This window comes from Pieris rapae, chromosome 13, assembly GCF_905147795.1.
Source record: "Pieris rapae chromosome 13, ilPieRapa1.1, whole genome shotgun sequence".
Lineage (NCBI taxonomy): Eukaryota > Metazoa > Arthropoda > Insecta > Lepidoptera > Pieridae > Pieris > Pieris rapae.
This window is the reverse complement of record NC_059521.1, coordinates 8,373,670-8,393,983: the sequence shown is the minus strand read 5'-3', so window position 1 is coordinate 8,393,983 and position 20,314 is coordinate 8,373,670. Positions and strand designations below refer to the sequence as shown.

General features: G+C 32.7%; 3 protein-coding genes across 3 annotated transcripts; 2 read left to right on the top strand and 1 right to left on the bottom strand.

Annotated features, from left to right (window-relative positions):
- Positions 1-442: 442 nt before the first annotated feature.
- Positions 443-13,055, top strand: LOC111000181 (3-ketoacyl-CoA thiolase, mitochondrial-like). The gene is made up of 8 exons (XM_022269542.2): positions 443-598; positions 1,424-1,590; positions 2,192-2,326; positions 10,082-10,346; positions 10,803-10,978; positions 11,473-11,673; positions 11,956-12,110; positions 12,609-13,055. The coding sequence occupies exons 1-8, from the start codon at positions 580-582 to the stop codon at positions 12,688-12,690; spliced, it is 1,200 nt and encodes a 399-aa protein (XP_022125234.2). The 5' UTR covers positions 443-579; the 3' UTR covers positions 12,691-13,055.
- Positions 13,056-13,297: 242 nt separating this feature from the next.
- Positions 13,298-18,220, top strand: LOC111000183 (3-ketoacyl-CoA thiolase, mitochondrial-like). Its single transcript, XM_045630928.1, has 8 exons — positions 13,298-13,475; positions 13,757-13,923; positions 14,091-14,222; positions 14,858-15,122; positions 15,961-16,133; positions 16,734-16,931; positions 17,351-17,505; positions 17,817-18,220. Exons 1-8 carry the CDS (start codon positions 13,457-13,459, stop codon positions 17,896-17,898), a joined length of 1,191 nt encoding a protein of 396 aa, XP_045486884.1. The 5' UTR covers positions 13,298-13,456; the 3' UTR covers positions 17,899-18,220.
- On the bottom strand, positions 18,042-19,633 carry LOC111000182 (probable protein BRICK1-B). The gene is made up of 3 exons (XM_022269543.2): positions 19,342-19,633; positions 18,955-19,037; positions 18,042-18,785 (listed from the first exon to the last, which is right to left on the bottom strand). The coding sequence occupies exons 1-3, from the start codon at positions 19,460-19,462 to the stop codon at positions 18,759-18,761; spliced, it is 231 nt and encodes a 76-aa protein (XP_022125235.1). The 5' UTR covers positions 19,463-19,633; the 3' UTR covers positions 18,042-18,758.
- Positions 19,634-20,314: the final 681 nt, after the last annotated feature.

Here is a 20,314-nt window from a genome sequence, read left to right as displayed (position 1 = left end):
ATAATAACATGAGAATAGTCAATATATAAAATATTTTGTATTAACTTTGTAATCAAACGTTTTATATTATTGTTATCGTCCAACGAACTTTAAAAAATATGTTATCACTTTTACTATTTTTAATAAAAAAAATTAAAAACTATTTGTTTTATATTTACCTTTATCCACCTATTAAAATTATCAGGAAATAATTTTAAGGTATTTATTGGAACTTACTTAAGTTTATTTTGATGGCTTAATCATTCGTAAGTACCGTCTTAATTTTAATTACCCAACGTGAAGAGTCTGTCTTACTGATCTTGTGAACTATTTCCAATGTTTTGCGCTCGATGCCAATTAATTTTGTTAAAATATAAACAAAATCTGCCAACCCGCAAATTGAGCATTTATCACAAATTTTAAAAGGCTAAGCAGATTTTTTTGTGTCGAGAAACTTAAAAGCCTATATGGCCTTAAAACATTAACATTCGATATGCGGCATTAAAGTTGGCTTATTCAAGTATTTTTGTTTATATCTTATCAACGAATTTCCAGTCTTACACCGGTGTGCTACCGATTCACACGTATTCAAGTGTCAATATGACAGCAGTCAATAAAGGTTAGTAGAAACCTAGATTTATAATATTATTTTATGAATACTTAAGTAGAACTTTACTTCAAATATTTTCTTTTGCCCTAAAAAGTAACGGACTACATTTTGTAACGATAAATGTTTACGAGATCGCTTTGGGGTCAATGTCCACTCCGGTATGATCATTGGTTTATATGCGAATGACGAATTTGAGAAACTCAATTTTAAATGCTATATTTATGTTATCTTGGTGTTTATTATTAGGGAAAAATTATAGTTAGGGAAAAATTATAGTTAGGGAAAACTATTCGTTTGAGAAGAACTATTTGAGTAAGTAGTAAATATTTAACGACCCGTACCTATATTTTCTATTAGGATCTAAAATATCGTTATACCAGGTATTTTCTAAAATTAATTAACTAAACATAGTAATGCGTTTTTATTTTTACCATAATTTTAAATTTACACTTTTAGTCATCACAATTATTCAGCTCAAGGTTAAAAGTTCTTGCTATAGGTACATCTTTTAGAGCGTGTCTAATGTAAATTAGAATTATCATTTCTCTCATTATAATAACATAAATTTTAATTAAACGTATGTAATCTGACAAGTTCATTAGATGCGCAAGATTTATTATTTGTGGCTTCTCCTTTTACCATGCCCAAACCTAGGTAACAATCTTATATCTGTCATGAGCGAACACCTATAATATAACACGTACCTACATCATGTTTTGTTACCCACAATCGTCACTGGTATGTCAAATAAAATTCTACCTCCGATTTTTGTAACTGAATTGGGAAATAGTTTGGGTATTAATGCAAGGACTACATACGTTTTATCGTTGTTAGGTATATTCATTGTTGCGGCAAAACGCACGCCTTTTGGTAAGTATGGTGGTGCTCTCCGGAATACACATCCCGCTGATCTTCTTGCTGTAGCCGCCAAAGAAGCCTTCAAAGCTGGCAGTGTCAACCCTACCGCTATAGACACTGTTAACGTTGGGCAAGTAAACACAGTACGTATTATTACGTTGTGGTAATACTTATTTATTTACAAAAGCTTGTCAACACTCGTAATTCTGATGCATTGGTAATAAAGAAATAAAAGTGTATTCAACACATTAAATGTGACAAACATAACAAACACGAAGAGAAAAAATACATTGATGCATAACTTGTTTCTAACTGTGAGAAGAGCATATATAAATATATATAATAATAATAATAGCCTTTATTCAGATACATTTTACATTATATATTTTATATATATATCTACTCGTAAATATAATAGGATATTCAGCTCGCTCATCTGCAACTAGAATCAATAATCATCTATGGCATCATCATCAACTAATTTGCCCCTTTGGGCAAGTCGGTAGTTACACTCTAGTTTGACCAGCTTCACCATTTAGGTTAGTGGAACTGAAAGAGTACGATTAAGAAAAAGTTAACCATTACCTTTCTCCACAAGATCTATAATGTTCTCACAAATCTTAGTATGTCTGAAAATTTTGCCTTCTCAGTAACTAAAGTATAGCTTTGATAAACACAAGTATTTATAAAATAAATATAATTGTAAAACAATGCAAGTGCGTTAGATGTATAAAACAATTTCAGATAAGTGGATCCGGAGATGGGGCTCTAGCTGCGAGACATGGAGCCTTGAAGGCTGGCATACCACAGGAAAAACCAGCTTTGGGAGTCAATAGATTGTGTGGATCCGGCTTTCAAGCAATTATCAACAGCGCTCAGGTGAAAACATCATTGTTTTGTTGTGTAGACGGATGTTACGAAGTCCTATACCATGGAATATGCACTTCAACTTATTATTTATTAAGTATTACACGTCCGTGAGGTTACACGATGTCAGCAGTATCGCTATGTCGCAATTTATAATAAGAACTACACGTGCCTCACGTTGTGCTTTGTAATCAATATAGCCTCTTTGTGTCTTTTATTATTTTATATAATGTAGCATTCAATTTCCTCACTTCGGATTGACTAGCTGTAATTTTAATTATAATTTTAATTGTAATTTTTTTATTTTAATAAATAAGTTTAAAACATTTGGTTTTTTTTGGAACCTTCGGCTGTGGCCTTCGTAATTGGCGCAGTCGGTAGGATTTGTTCGTAAAGTCAGTGAATCGATCGCGGACCGGGCAAATTCGGAAACCTACAAGAGCCTGCAGCCAGAGGGAAATCAAGACATAGATTTATCAAAGAAACCAGATGTGGTGAGTACCTAGTTTTTATCTAGACTTGCCAAATTATCCTTTAAGTTTTTTTTTATAATCCTATACCAAGATTTTCCATCCTAGAGAATCACGGACCCCTAGGTTAGGTATTATACGTAGAAATTTAGAATTTGATTTAGGTAGAAATTTAACAGGAAATATGTCGGAGCTTTTAGTTGACAACATATTCAAGGCTTTACGTTTAGTTCCCGAGTTTGATGGTAACCCTAATGTTCTTACAAGGTTCATTAATTTATGTGATCAATTAGTGGCGAAATTTATAACAGCGGAACCGGGTTATGAATTAAGTAATTTAGCACTTATTAATGGTATTCTCAATAAGGTTACTGGACCTGCTGCGCGGACTTTAAACTCAAATGGAATTTCCGAAAATTGGATCAGTATACGTAATTCTTTAATAAATAATTTTGCAGACCACCGTGATGAGACCTCTTTATATAACGATCTGTCTCTTATAAGTCAAGATTCGGGGACGCCTCAAGAGTTTTATGAGCGTTGTCAGAATCTTTTCAGTATAATAATGACCTATGTTAGCTTGCACGATTCCGTTCAAAGTACCATTGAAGCAAAGAGAGAGTTATATAAAAAACTGACTCTTCAAGCCTATTTGCGTGGCCTTCGTGATCCACTAGGATCTCGAATAAGATGCATGCGGCCGGAGTCAATAGAGAAAGCTCTCGAGTTTGTACATGAGGAACAAAATACGTTATACATCCAACAACGCAACCAGAGTTGTACAGATAGAAAATTATATAATAGTGATAATAATCCTCCTAACAGCCATAATTCTCAGCGTAACTTTAACATTGTACCTAATTTTAAGCCAGGACCCTCTAGATTTTTGATCCCGCAACCTAATAGGCCTATGCCTATGCCAGTTATGAAACCACAGTTGCCTCGTGGTCCTACTAGAACTCAGCAGATGTTCGGTGCTCCTCCACCTAATTATCGTCCTCAGAGCAATGTATTCAGATTACCTCAACAGAGACCAATTAATAATGGTCCACAACCGATGAGTGGTGTAAGTCATTTTGTTACTAAGACCTCTCAACCTAAACCCGTTTTTACCGGGCATGATTGGTCTAGACATGGTAACCCACCACCCTCTAATTATTTTAAATTTAAAGATGTTAATTTTAATGAATTATATGACCAAAACGACTATGACTTTTATGAACATGACTATTACTATGACCCTTATTATCAGGAATATTATTATTCAGAGCCTGTTTATGACATGACTTATGAACAGTATCAAGACGCTAATGACTATTCACCTCCTACTGTTGAAGAGCCACAAGAGAGTTCAACTTCAGATCAGGATTTTCAAAAAGCGGTCAAGTTAGAAAAGCCAAAATAGAAATTAATTTGCATATTCAACGACAATTACCGTATATTCAAATTTACAATCCACCACTTAAGTTATTAATTGATACCGGCGCTAATCAGTCTTTTATTAGCCCCGAAGCCGTAAGTAATTATTTTTCAGACATACCTTTGACATTTGATCCATTCGAGGTGACTAATGTCCATGCAACTACTAGGAATAATTATTCTATTACTTTACCTTGTTTTTCGGAATTAAATAATAATGAAGATATTAAATTATTTTTATATAAATTTCATGATTATTTCGATGGTTTGATTGGACTCGATTTACTCACTAAATGGGAGTCTAAAATTGATCTTAAGGATAAGTTATTAGTAACTAAATTTGGTTCGAATCCGATTCATATGTATAACTCTAGAAATTGTAATTTGTATGAAGATATAATACCTGCTAATAGTACTAAGTTAATAAGAGTTCCTATTGATACGCTAGATGGTGATGTTTTAGTTCAAGAACAAGTTATCTGTAATTGTATTATTCATGAATGCATTACATCTGTCAAAAATAATCGTGGTTATTTAGAAGTAGAAAATCCAACGGATAATGATATAATACTTTCCTTTGATCATGCCGCACATGCTGAAATATTTAATGTTGAAAGCTATGATTGTCTTAAGCCTAATCGTGTTGATGATGTTATCTCTCGTCTTCGCACAGACCATCTTAATCCTGAAGAAAAAGTAAATTTAGTATCACTTTGTTCTCGTTATGCAGACGTATTTTATATTGAAGGTGAACCACTTACCTTCACGAATAAAATTAAACATCGTATTAAAACTACTGACGAAGTACCAGTTTATACAAAGAGTTATCGTTATCCATATATACACAGACAAGAGGTTAGAGATCAAATTGGCAAGATGTTAGAGCAAGGTATAATTCGACCTTCGGACTCAGCCTGGAGCTCTCCTATTTGGATCGTACCCAAAAAGGCTGATGCTTCTGGGAAACAAAAGTGGAGACTAGTAATAGATTTTAGAAAAGTAAATGAAAAAACTATAGATGATAAGTATCCCATACCGAATATTAATGACGTTTTAGATAAGTTAGGTAACTGCCATTATTTCACTACGTTAGATTTGGCAAGTGGCTTTTACCAGGTCGAAATGGACCCTCAAGATATTCATAAGACAGCTTTTAACGTAGAACATGGGCACTTTGAATTTTTAAGAATGCCCATGGGTTTAAAGAATAGCCCTTCAACTTTTCAGAGGGTTATGGATAATGTTCTTAGAGACCTTCAAAATGTTATATGTCTAGTTTACCTCGATGACATAATAGTTTTTAGTGTTTCATTACAGGAACATATGGTAAATTTAGAAAAGGTTTTTAAAAGATTAAGGGAATCAAATTTCAAGATACAAATGGATAAATCCGAATTTTTAAAGCTTGAAACTTCATATTTAGGGCATATAATTAGTAAAGACGGTATTAAGCCGAATCCTGACAAGATAGAAGCAATAAAAAAATTTCCTTTGCCTAAAACTGCCACTGAAATAAAGCGTTTCCTTGGTTTAGTCGGTTATTATAGAAAATTTATTCCTGATTTTGCTCGTATAACAAAACCTATGACGCAGTGTCTTAAAAAGGGATCTAAAATAACGATTAACGATTCAAATTACATTAATTGCTTTGAAAAATGTAAGTTATTATTGATTAATGATCCTATCTTGCAGTATCCTGATTTTAATAAAGATTTTATTCTTACGACTGATGCATCTAATTTCGCTATTGGCGCTATACTTTCTCAAGGAACTATAGGTAGTGACAAACCTATAGCATATGCATCAAGGACACTTAATTCGAGTGAAATTAATTATAGTACAATAGAAAAAGAACTTTTAGCAATAGTGTGGGCTACTAAATATTTTAGACCGTATTTATTTGGCAGAAAATTTAAGATTGTCACAGATCATAGACCACTTCAATGGGTTATGAATCTTAAAGAACCAGGTTCTAGGTTAACGCGTTGGAGACTTAAATTAAGTGAATATAATTTTACCACCGAATACAAGCAGGGCAAAAAGAATACCAATGCCGATGCTTTATCTCGCGTCGAAATTCACAATGAGGACGTGAGTTCCATCATAGTAAATACATCTGAAAGACCTCCATCACAGTCTGATTCTGCCACTGAAACAGTTCATACCAGTGACGAAAACCCAATTCTTGAAGTTCCTATATCTGACGAACCGTTAAATAAGTTTACAAGACAGATATGTTTTGTCCTCGTAGGTGACATTAAAAAGCGACCAACTGTAACGAAACCTTTTGAGACACATACAAAAACGACTATACAAATTACTGAGACTAATATTGACAATGACGTTATTAATGCAGTTAAGGAATATGTAAACCCCAAGGTCAAGACAGGAATCTTAATCCAACCCCCATTAGCTATGTATAAAATAATCCCTATAATACAAAGTAATTTTAAAAATTCCGCAATGAATCTTATTTTAACGAAAACAGAATTAGAAAATGTTAAGGACTATTTACGTCAACAGGAAATTATACAAAAATACCATGAAGGAAAAACAAATCATCGTGGTATTACAGAATGTTACTTAGCATTATCTTCCAGGTATTATTGGCCTAAAATGAAGGATAGCATTTCAAGATATATTAACGAGTGTAATATTTGCGGTCAAGCCAAATATGATAGGTGTCCAATTAAACAGAGGTTCTGTATAGTTCCACCCCCTTCTAAACCTTTTCAGACAGTTCATCTCGATCTTTTCACAGTTCAGTCAGAGAAATATCTTACAATAGTTGATGCGTTTTCCAAATATGCACAAGCTTATCACTTGAGAGATAGCACAGCTTTAAGTGTAGTTCAAGCTCTTCTTATATTTTGTACCCATCATGGTATGATGTTAACTGTAGTTACGGATCAAGGTACTGAATTTACTAATCAAATATTTTTAGAATTTGTTCGTCTTCACAAAATTCAGCATCATAAGGTTCTAGCTCATTCTCCGAATGACAATGGAATCGTTGAGAGATTCCACTCAACTATCCTTGAACACCTAAGAATATTAAAATTAGAGAACCCAAACGAACCGGCAATCAATCTTATGCCCTATGCCATTTTAGCCTATAATAGTTCTATTCACAGTTTCACGAAATGTAGGCCATTAGACCTAATTACAGGACATTTTGACCCTCGTGACCCTGTAGACATAGACTTAACCGAACATTTATTACAACAGTATTCTCAGGACCATAAAAGACGAATGACTCAAGTATATGAAATTATTAACGAAACCTCTTTACATGACAGGACTCAATTGACTGAAAACCGAAATAAAGACAGAGAACCTGAAAAAGACTATACCCCAGACCAACAAGTTTTCATACGTAATCCCATGGCAGCCCGACAGAAATTAGCATCACGCTATACGCAAGACACAGTGCTCGCGGATCTTCCCATTCATATATATACAAAAAAGAAGCGTGGTCCCGTTGCAAAATCACGCCTTAAGCGAAGTTCTAAACATCCCACTTTGTTACAGGATACTACTATGGTTGACGCTTTCTCTATTTGATCCTCATTTCAGACATCTTAATAATAAAATAGCTGTAATTTCAAACGAACTTAGTATGTTGGAGTCAGTACGTCGCAAAAGGGAACTCATTGACGGTCTAGGTTCCATTATTAAAAGCATTTCTGGTAACCTAGATTATGTAATAATGAACATAAGTTAAAAACGGAATTTAACAGCCGTGTTAGTTTAAATAATGTTAAAGTAATGATAGGTAAACTTAGGATTTTATACTCTAGTGATAAAGTCCTTGACATAGAATTTAGACAGTTTTATGAAATAAATAAGTTTATTATATTTTATTTTATTAGTTTATATGATATTTTTACTCAGAGAGGCAAGTTGTAATAGTAATAAAAGTTCCAATTGTTGTATCCTATACCTATGATCTTTATAAATTATCTGTTGTCCCGAATAAAAACCATAAAGTCCTTATTCCCATCTCTCCATTTTTGGCAATTTCTGGAAAAGACTCTAGGTACATAGAGACAGAATGTCCGAAGTTGAATTCGTGGTTTCTTTGCACCTCAAAGCCAGATTATAGGAAAGATAAACATGATTGTATCCAGCAGTTGATCACCCATCAGGAACTCAATCAGTCCTGCCCCTTAACTTCAGTTGTCCTGCAAAATGAGGCTTTAGAACAACTCGATGACAAGCATTATACAATGAGTTTTCCAACCTTAACGAAAGTTAAATTATTCTGTGGACAAGAACAATATAGGACACTACAAGGCAGTTATGTAGCAACCATTCCACTTAACTGTTACCTCAAGGCACCAGGATTTACTATTACTAATGTGAATAATCGTATAAAAGGTCATATTGTGAAGATATTGGAAATACCACAACACATTGAATCCAAGTATAGTGAACAACCAATATTAAATCTGGCATCTGTAGACCTGAACACTTTCCACAGTCTTAACACGAAGATGTCTATGCAGCCTCCGGTACATTTAAACCAATATGAGGATATAAGTTTATATCATACTACAATACCTCTATATACAGTATTGGTGATTACGATTATATTAGTTGGTATCATAACATATAGACGAATGGGAATTAAATCTGAAACAAAAGGACATCCTGGAAGAGAACAAGTTCCTGAAGACCCCAGTCTAGTTAAAGTGAATCCCGGACACATTTCATCAGCTACTCTCTCAAACAAAGTTCTCGAATAGTCGCTGATTTTAGGAGGGAGGTGTTACGAAGTCCTATACCATGGAATATGCACTTCAACTTATTATTTATTAAGTATTACACGTCCGTGAGGTTACACGATGTCAGCAGTATCGCTATGTCGCAATTTATAATAAGAACTACACGTGCCTCACGTTGTGCTTTGTAATCAATATAGCCTCTTTGTGTCTTTTATTATTTTATATAATGTAGCATTCAATTTCCTCACTTCGGATTGACTAGCTGTAATTTTAATTATAATTTTAATTGTAATTTTTTTATTTTAATAAATAAGTTTAAAACATTTGGTTTTTTTTGGAACCTTCGGCTGTGGCCTTCGTAATTCGGACTGTGTTTTTCAATGGTAAAAATAAACATCTCGAACTTTCCTCACGCAGTGACTTCGATCTTAAAGTACCTAGTTACTTTTTAAAAATTGAGGTAAATACAAACTTAAACAAATGTTATTTCAAGACAATCGTGGAAATTATTTTTTTTCTTTTGTGATTTGAATGATCTTATTGAACACGTTCTTTAAGCTTCTTTACATCCTGGTGGTCGTTTTACTTTGTTCTGACCATACGAAGACTAGATGGAAAGAAAGAATGCAGAAAGTGAATTTGTTATGAAATTCTGCAACCCAACCAACCATTCTCCATTTTCAGCTTTGTCGTTCCCTAAAAACTATTTTATAACTGATGTACAGTGTAAACTAGGTTTCAAGTTCCTCGTTAGTTAATTTTTTTATCAAATTTACGTCTGCCATCGGTGTGCATTTGTGTTCCTACTAATATTCCTTCCTTGAGTTTGGCATCACTTTAACTCAACTTTAAAAGTACTGTGTTTAAATATAAAAGGCTATGTTCCACTTTATTCATTGCCTTGACTTAATTTTACATGAAATGCAAGTAGAGATTTTATTGTATTATTTATTAAAATTACTTATTATATTACTCCAATACTTATTTTAGACCATAGACCTTTCAAGGACACTTTGGAGTAGCTTAAAAGGTTGGCCTGGTAGGCTCTTTTCTTGAAGGAATCTAAGTCGAATTCATCTCTATAATTAGTAATTATCAAATATAACAAATAGGATGCCTAAAGTAAATTAGTTAAATATCTATATTTTCAGGATATATTAACAGGAGCAGCAAACATATCCCTTGGTGGCGGTACTGAAAGTATGTCAAGCGTCCCTTTTGTCGTACGAAATGTTCGCTTTGGGCTACCATTGGGTGCCAATACGCCGTTTGAAGATGCTCTAACCTCATCTTCTCTGGATACATTCTGCAACTTCACAATGCCACAGACAGCGGAGAACCTTGCGGAGAAGTATGGTCTTCAAAGAGGAGAGGTTGATGAGTTCGCATTACAATCGCAAAAGAAGTGGAAGGCTGGTGAGAATTTTACGAAATTCTTAAATTACCATTAAATTAATTTCGTTAACAATTATATAATATAACCTATCAAATATTATCGACGCAAGTAAAGGTTAAAGTATAAATTTATTAAATTTCATCTGAATTGACATTTAATAAAACGATGATACGTGCCGCTCTGAGAATCGGTCTCTTGATACGCTTTCTGTAGAGCACTTGAAACGTCTAGTAATGAGAGTAGTAGTTTAGTAGTAGTACCTTCATAAGAATAAACGATATATTTACCACCATAATAATATTTAAATGCTTCGGGATTTTAAAACGTCCGTGAAGATATTTCCTGTATAAGTGTGCAATACGTTGGAACTTATTATTTTAAAATGTTTATATGTAATAAATATGAAAGGGCATCCAAGATTTTATAGAGATTTAAAGTAAAACCGAGCATAAACTTGTGTGTATATTTACTTACAGCTTATGATAGCGGAGTTTTCAAAGCCGAAATCGCTCCAGTACCAATTAAAGTGAAAAAGCAAGAAGTATTGATAGAGAAGGATGAGCATCCGAGACCAGAAACAACCGCAGAAGGTTTACACAAGTTGCCAGTGTTGTTCAGGAAAGGTGGTGTTGTTACCGCTGGAAATTCTTCGGTAAGATCATAATTTTAGCACCTAAGCAGGAAAAAAATAGTCCCAATAATAACACATCAAAGAAGATCACATAATTAAGGGCATCGCTTTTCTATTTTTTTAAGTACCTTTATTATTCATTTGCACTAGATGTGTCATCTGTCAAAAGTCTCCGCCATGTTTTTTTCTCAATTCAAATCGTTCAGCGCGTTAATAGCTAAAAAACGAATTTAGTATAATCATGTTTTACAATTTCCATCATAACCGTGCAGGCCAAGAAAGGGAAAATTTTCCATCATTTCAAATCAGTTACAAATATTTTGATGAATCTAAGACACGAAGAGTGTCTTCCCTTGTAGTATTATTGGACTCTTTCCTATGTTAAAAGTTCTATTTAGTTAGTTAGTTTTTAATTACATATTAGCCTCAAGTTAGGCTACATTGTAATGCTAAATTATGTTTTTGTGCAGAGACAATTAATAAAAAAACTGTTACATTTCGAACATTTTCTTTAGGGGGTCAATGATGGAGCAGGTGCTCTTATTTTGTCTAACGAGGACGGTCTAAAACAAAATAACTTAAAGCCACTAGCAAGGATTTTGGGATGGTCATTCGTAGGAGTCGAGCCAGGAATAATGGGTATCGGCCCAGTACCTGCTATACAGAAGTTACTCTCTGCTACTCAGCTGACATTGAATGATATCGACTTAATTGAGGTATAGATTTTTTAATAAATAGAAATGTCTATTAAAAAGGAAAAAAAACAACCACGAAGTTTTAACAAAAAAAAATACAGAAGTTTTTATGATTCATGCAAATATTTTAAAAAGAAGCTACTAATTTGTTTAAATATCAACTAAATTGTCGGAACTCTTTCCGTGTACTTTCCGCACTTGTAATGAAATTAACTATTACCATTTAATGATATTTACCAATATTAAAATTGGATTTAATAATACTATAAAATAAATATTAAGCACCAATGCTAATAATGACAGATCAATGAAGCGTTCGCTGCACAAACTTTGGCCTGCGTGTCAGAGTTGAAGCTGGACCAGAGTAAATTGAATGTAAATGGTGGAGCCATAGCTATGGGACATCCGGTGGGTGCTTCTGGCGCCAGAATTACGGCGCATCTAGTACATGAACTAAGGTAAGAACCACAATCAATTGTCTAGAAGATAAATTTTTGTGCATTTGTTAGATTTTGTATTCGTGTCATCACGTCAGTATTATAGTCCATATTCTAATTCGTATGTCAAGTCTTCAACGCTGTCAATGTCAGACGTATTTTAGAAAGAACGCCCATTGACAGCTCTTGAACAAGATTTAAGTTTGATTTAAATTTTAGATTACGGACTTATAGAACACCTATTATAGAAAATCACTTAGACTCTAGTCTGAAGAACTATTTTTTATTTATATTTGAAGTTTGACATTTGAAAACGCTCAAGTAGGCTGACTTGAAAATATTATCTATTTTATTTTCTAATGCCTTCTATTTACCTTTACCTACACAATTCTAAATACATTAATAATTGTTTGTGATTCGATTTTGATTTGTACTTGATAAATATCGCCAGTTTTATGTTGATATTACAAATTGAATAAACCATACCAACTATTTTTTATATATATAAATAATTTTCAGACGCCGTGGTCTTAAAAGAGGCATTGGATCAGCATGCATCGGTGGCGGACAAGGCATTGCCTTACTAGTGGAAACTGTATAAAATTCTCAGATCACTAAAACTTTGTATACTAAGTGTTCCATTCATTTGTTTTTTTTTACTTCGATTATATTTATAGTTTTGAGTTAAGGTCTATTTTATAATGCATAATGAGTAGCCGATTTCGTTATTAAGAGGCGCTAGTGGATGCTAGTCATGTCAGGTATTGAGCTTAGGTATATTACGTAAATTTCTAACACAAAACAAATTTTCACTTGCATTGTCGCTTATTGAATTACTTTTCATAGATACCTATATTTTTATACTTACAATGTTTTTGTCGAATAGCCTTTATAATGCAAGTGATGCTTTTAAAATGTCGACAATAGTTTACTTTTTATACATTTTGAATAAAGTTGTCTTTGTTTTGATTGCGTTTTAGTCTATAAAAAAACCACTGTCCCTACACTAGTGTAACAAAACTATTTCACAGACTAAACCATGTACCAATGACAAATCACTGAGCATATTATAACGAAACATATTTCAAAATTATTTAAGAAAACCATTATCACCTATGGTTATAATATAATTTATTTGTTAATATTGGAAAAAATACATCTTACATGTTAAAATATCATCCATAATGTACGTAATATTACAATACAGGAAAATTACTCAAAACTAATATAAATGACTTAGTAAATAAATAAAAAGAATATAAATATCATTACTCTACACTGATAATTTAGTTATCTCATTTCACAACACAAAACAACAGTGTAATCAGTTACATTGATAAGTATATTTTTATCATATTGAACTGCAAATGATACTTAAAAGTAAAGGTACGTGTTTTTAAGGTTGTTCACATGACAGGCACTCTAATAATCATTCTCGTTAATGCTTAAGCGTTACACACCTTATATACAAGAAAAAAATTAATAAACATTTGTTATAATATACTTATTTATTTTCTGTCCAGTTGCAGCCATGTAACTTTGAAACATTTTGAGTGGTGGACGAATGTTTCCGTGCGCACTTCTTATAACTCTTGCCAACTTAATTACAAAAAAGTCTTCATAATTTTTTTAATTTGTGGTATTAGAAAATAAAGGTGGCATTTCAGGTATTTTTGTTATTGGCGCGAAAAGGACGCCATTTTGTAAATATGGTGGTTCACTACGGGAGTTGCCAGCATCGCATGCATTTGCCGCGGCTGCAAAAGATGCCATACACTCATCAAGAGTCGATCCAAACTTAATCGATTGCACGATCGTTGGAAATATTAATTTTGTAAGTATGAAGGTGCACTGAGTCCAACAGCTAGCTATTGGATACTAAAATATTAATATAAATTAAAGTTTTATCAGATCAATGATCGATTAGTTAAAATACGATAAAGGTAATAAGGATTATTCGAAAAGATAACCTTGTATAGCTCGTTGATTCCTTTATTATAGCTCAGCCAATGTGATGGAGGAAAAACACCTAGATATTGCGGCATCTACTCTGGTGTTCCCATTGAGAAACCTGCACTTGGTGTGAACAGAACGTGTGCAACGGGCATTCAAGCTGTGATAAGTGGTGGAATGGTAAAAATCAATACATATTAATGACAGGCATGACAACATTATGACAATTTTACCCAATATTTAACAGAATACTCATTACGACACACTGCAAACAAATAAGCAACTTTTTTTATATGATAGGGGGGCAAACGAGCCTGAGGGACGCCCAAAAAAAGGGCAGACATTGCAGCCCATTGACTTTAGATTTTTAGCGGGTGCGTTGTTTTGGCATACATCACCATATAAATTTGCTAGTTCCTATATATACGTAAAGCAACACCTGATCTAGAAAGATTTATTCTCTTTAAGAGCCTACTACTACCTTAGCTCAGTTTCGTTGGTCGTCTCCAAAACCTGAATGGATGGATTATAATGTATTTAATTTCACAATTTTAGAGAAAGTATAGAAAGCTCTCACACAAATTGATGGCGTAAGCTTTGTTAGAGATTTCGGATTATGTGAATATAAATAAATTATTTTATAACAGTTATAATACAACATTGGTAAAGAGGAATTGAATTCTAGGGAACAAAATTTGTTTAACCAATTAAGCGGCAGTGAACTAATAGGATATACTTTGAGTAGTGCAACCACTTTACCTATACCAAACTCCCATAATTTTTTTTTTTATAATCTATTCATAAGCCATTTTCAGGAAATATTAACAAATTCAGCAAATCTGTGTCTCACGGGTGGCACAGATATAATGTCATCTCTGCCGATGTTAGTACGAAATGTTAGATTCGGAACAAGTCTTGGTTCACCGTATCTAATGGAGGATCACATCAAAACTGCGTTTCTTGATACATACACAGGCATAACACTACAAAAAACAGCGGAAAATATAGCGAAACGCTATAGTATAAGTAGAAAAGACGTTGATGAGTTTACTATAAAAAGCCATTTAAAGTGGAAAAAGGGTAAGGTTATATAAACTAGTCACCAAGATTTTGAATTATACTTCTTTTGAGAGAATGAGAGTTAATTTTTTACGATGCGCGCGCACACTGACACCGAATTCTACATTGTAAAGTTAGGTCTAGGTGGCAAGATAATCGATAACTGTGTTCAAGTTGTAGTATTTTTATATTTAGAACACGTGTTTTTTAAATCAATTTCATACAGGACGGTGATAGTATTTACTAATCTTTTTTTTTTATTTAAATAAAATCTTTTTGATTAATTTTAATATTTATCGTTAATCACTACTAAGTACTAGGTCGCTAGTTAAACGCCATTCAGCTAAAAGGCTAGGCTGTTAATTGAATGTCTAATTAAGCTAGTTGGCTGCGACAGGTACACTGAAAATCAGTGTCGCTGTCGACTGCAACTTAATGCTGAGTTTGGCCCATTTTGTATTAAAGTGAATATATTGTGTATTTCTTATGAATATATGTGCATTAACTAACTATAATCGACCATTATATTTTATAGATTCATACATTATAAGACTTATTAGTTTTTATAAATGTCAATTGTCTTATCACGCGCAAACTCACTTAATAGCGCAGCCATTAATACATTTTTAGAAATTTGCTTATTTATTTCAATATGATGTTACAAAATAGGTAGTTAAATAATTTCGATTAAGATTAAATCCATTATTAAAATATATGAAAGAATGCTGATTATTGTGAAATATCAGTCTTATGATTAAAAATTGAGTTCAAATATTTTGAACTTTAGGAAATTTAATTAGGTATCTTAATAATAAATGAATAATGCTTGTCATAAAGGCATAATAATTACACCTTGCAGCTGAGGAATCAAATACATTCGAAGACGAGATAACAAAGCTAAAAACTGAGATAAATAACAAGGAACATTACGTCTTTAAAGACGAAGTAACAAACCCAGAAATTAAACTTGAGGACTTGACCGCATCACCCTCTGTCAGTGAAGATTCTATTGTCACTTTTAACAATTCTGCGGTAAGTTACTGATGAAGACGGCTAATATTTAATTGCGCATCTTGGGTTGCAGATTCACAGTTGTCTTTCGTCTCTTTCTGTCAAATTATGTTTACGTTGAGACGGATAGAGATGGATTTTATTAAAATAGTTTAGTATTTAAACGTATGTATCTTCAAAATAGATTGCTATTGAGTAAACACTACAGCTGCAAGTATTAACGATTTAAACACATCTATTCCTTTTCATAATTTAATAATAAGAACATTAGCTGACGTCATTGGATTAAAAAAAATATATACGGCATATTAATATAGTTGTTATATTAGTATGTTTCAATTACTTATAATAATGAATATTTAATGGTTCTAATTTTGTTTTAAAAATTATAACTAGGTACTATTAAATACTACTTCACTTGTTTTTATTTACAAACGCACACACGTACATTGAATGTAACGTAGCGGACGTCTTATTTCGGCGGTTACGAAAATATTTTAAATGAATACACTACATATATATACGTATGTAATTCAAATTATTTTCGTTCGGTAGTTCGTAATAAACGTCAAATAATTAAATTTTGAGCTCGAAACAAAAAAAAGGCCTTATTAATTTTAGGCCCCAGCAGACGGTGCAGCCGCTATATTGCTTGCTAGTGAAGAATTTGTTAAAATGCATAATTTAATTCCTATGGCGCGGGTAACTGGCTGGTCGTGTGTTGGAAGTGATCCGTACGAAGGCCTTGGAGCAGTTGCGGCAATTAAAAAGTTAACAAAAACAGTAAATTTGAGGATACATGATATTGATTTATTTGAGGTTTGTACTAAAAGCGAATAAAAATCTTATCTCCAACTAAATATGTATAACATACACATTATCTGTTGAGTTCCCCTTCACTGGGTAATTGAAGATATTTTTGCTTCTTTAATCCCATTTTTTTCACTATTGTGTGAGACAGACGAAAATTTATCGACTATTGAACAGAATATCTCTTCTAATAGATACTATCTCTGTCTTTATAACGGCAGATTGAGATTGGCTTCTAAGTAACGTCTTTACGTGCTCTTTTTTAATAAATATTCTTTTGACACTACTTGCTAAACACTAGACCAATGTGAGAGTTTAAGTTCTAGACAATATGCCGAATCCAAGAAAAAGAAACGTGATTTTACAATATCTAATAATAATATGGTTTACATAAAACCTATGTATATAATATTAACTACTTTTTACAGATAAATGAAACATTTGCATCACAATCCCTTGCTGTCATAAAGGAACTCGATTTAGATGAGACAAAAGTAAACGTAAATGGTGGTGCGCTTGCTATGGGACACCCTGTATCAGCTACTGGAGCAAGAATGATCGCTCATATTGTACATCAATTGAGGTACCAATAAAACCGACATATATAAAATCATTTTTATATATGTCGCACGTATGCACGACTTAATTTAAAAAAAATTAAACGCGAATTTATTTAATAATGACATACCTACACTTTCAAATGCAGCCTAGCAATCACTGTTTATATTAATTGAATGCTTAAATATATTGTCTAAACCTGCATAAATTTACGTTTTCTATAAAAAGCGAACGAAGTATGAAGCTTACAGAATTAAATCTGGTTATTAAACACCCCCAATTGTAAAACTTCTTAATTAAGGTGATGAATCTCCTCATTGATTTATTTTGTCTCAGATTACACAAGTTACGGACAGCTATAGCCGCTTCATCATGTGGTGGAGGACAAGGTGTTGCAGTAATGTTAGAAACAATTTAAATAAAAAATGAAAAAATAGCCAAAAGGCCTTCTAGCAGTGTGTGTTAATGGGCTGCTGTATCACTTAAAATCAGGTGATCGTCCCGCCTATACACAACAACATCTGTTCTATAAAAAAATGCAAATGTAAATGATACAGTATACAAGATAAGAATCATCTTTATTTATTTAATATAATAAGCTAAGACACATTTTAAATATAAATGTAAAAACTTAACATAACTAAGAATTAAATAATTTTTATTCAATGTTGTTTCTTTAAGACTAACCTTTGAAAAGAAACTTGATACTGGTATTTCACACTAAGTCTCAAGTCAGAAAATTAGCAACAATCAAGATGGTAATTCAATTTGATGCAATTTTACAATAATTGAAATAAGTATATACTCTATATACTAGTATTGTTATTACAGCTTCTATACTGTATGTTAAATTATTGTACCATGGCAAGTGTTCAAACAGCTCTGTCCACATCTTGCTGCACAAAGGTTAAAACTATTTTTGATTGTGCATAGTATCAGAATAAAAATTGATAACGTGGTGACCCTTCACAGCAATCAATTACTGTTGAAAGCTTGGTAAAACTTTCATATTCAGCAAAATATTGTTTAAATGTCACTAATAAAAAGTCATTACAAAAAACTCTCTCATAGACCTCAGGGGGATTTCTAGCAATATATTTTAAATTAAATAAAGAAGTTGTAAATAAAATTAGAAATCCTTAAATTAAGCTAGGTTTCACAAAATCAAAGATTTTAATTACTTCGGTGAAATGAATTGTGCAAGCTTCAGCATTATCAATCTATTTATGCTGAATTCAGCTAATTCATGTACTTTTCAATCTTTTCACTATGGGACACTTATGTCAAAGTTTCTCCTTTGGTCACCTGTAATAATTAAGTGATGGTTAAAATCTTAACTTATACTTATAAATAAATATAACAATAAATACTTATTTAAATATGATCTAGTAGGATGTTTAAAGAAATAAAGGGGGTCAGTTTTAGAATAATAAAATTATACTCTTTAGTTTACTACTTATCATATTATACTCACACATGCTTCTAAATAGTCAATCTTCCTTTCTAATGATGTTAATTTTTCATTTAAAGTAGCCAGCCGAGACCTACATGACATATCTGCAAAACACATTATTTAATATATATAATATGGAGAAAACAACAAAGTAAACAATATTTATATTAATTTTACACATAGCTTCATTGTTATGTTTATTACTCAAATAATCATGGGCATTGTTATGCTCCATTTATGAAAAGACCTGCTTATCCATAGAGTAGGCGTTTTTAGCAAGTCCTGCAGGGTGTGGATATAATAAGTAATGGTACTATGTACTGTTAGCGAAGTTCCCTGTTTGCGAAGCGTTAACAACAAAACTAACAAAAATATAAAGTATGTATTAATAAACGCCAATGATCTTACCAAACGAGTTGAGGAAATCCGTGATTTTCTTGATGCTTCCTGTAATAACTTCAATGTATTCCCTATTCGCCCAGTCCTGCTGTATTTGCTTTTGAATAGTTTCTCGAGGTGGAGTTGACATTTTAATGAGTCTTACTTATGGTTCACAGCTAGATTTTGAAAGTTTAATAATTATGAAATAGGTTAAAGTTGTAGTTAAAGGTTTCAACTCTCAATACAATCATTAAATTATACATAATCCATACAACTGTCTAGTGTCAATTACACAATACACACAGTTTTTTTTTTCAATACACACAGTCACTGAGCCGTGTTGCCAGATGGTCTTGGCGACATACACCAGACTTATTTGATTTCCCCTCAAAAATCCCCTAGGATGCCCTCACCAGTTAAGAAAGAACCTCCTCCGCCCATAATTATGTTTAGGACACATGTGGCCTGAAATCTACGTCACCATGAGTACAACCTTATACTCAATGCGACACTTGGTAATATTTTTAGTAAAAAAGAATGATCAAAAATCTTAAAATACAAAAGCAATAATTCTGTTGTAGTGTTATAACTAAATTTTAATGGGATTGTAGAGTTTGTTTTACATTTTAAATAGCATCGTTCTTTGGCATCTCAAACGAATATACAATTAGTGAGGTTAAACACACGGATCCCATTCTTACGATGTGAATAGTGAAAAAACCCCAAATAATAACTCGCTTGAGAAACCCCAAGTTTAGGGGGAAATCCCCTATTCTAGCAATACTGACACAGAGTTATAAGTAGGAGGAAATAAAGAAGGCACTACTCGCGATCTCATTTAAATTTGAAGTTTCGCCCTCTCTAGGACAGCCCCAGATTTAGAACGACAATACTATAATATTCACGTTCATTGTCAAATTCATTTGTATACAGGTGGCCAAAAAGTCATGGATCAACGCAAATAAGGGATAGATGAGGTCAACTGCGGCAAAAAATTGTT

What these genes read in the sequence shown, in the direction of transcription:
- LOC111000181 (XM_022269542.2), top strand. An exon ending in CAATTATCAACAGCGCTCAG is followed by an intron (nt 2,327 to 10,081) that starts GTGAAAACATCA and finishes CTATATTTTCAG; the next exon opens with GATATATTAACAGGAGCAGC. An exon ending in GCAAAAGAAGTGGAAGGCTG is followed by an intron (nt 10,347 to 10,802) that starts GTGAGAATTTTA and finishes ATTTACTTACAG; the next exon opens with CTTATGATAGCGGAGTTTTC.
- LOC111000183 (XM_045630928.1), top strand. An exon ending in CTGTGATAAGTGGTGGAATG is followed by an intron (nt 14,223 to 14,857) that starts GTAAAAATCAAT and finishes AGCCATTTTCAG; the next exon opens with GAAATATTAACAAATTCAGC. An exon ending in CCATTTAAAGTGGAAAAAGG is followed by an intron (nt 15,123 to 15,960) that starts GTAAGGTTATAT and finishes TACACCTTGCAG; the next exon opens with CTGAGGAATCAAATACATTC.
- LOC111000182 (XM_022269543.2), bottom strand. Translation starts at nt 19,462, where the DNA reads ATGTCAACTCCACCTCGAGAAACTATTCAAAAGCAAATACAGCAGGAC. An exon ending in GGATTTCCTCAACTCGTTTG is followed by an intron (nt 19,038 to 19,341) that starts GTAAGATCATTG and finishes TGTGTTTTGCAG; the next exon opens with ATATGTCATGTAGGTCTCGG. An exon ending in TTGACTATTTAGAAGCATGT is followed by an intron (nt 18,786 to 18,954) that starts GTGAGTATAATA and finishes TAATTATTACAG; the next exon opens with GTGACCAAAGGAGAAACTTT.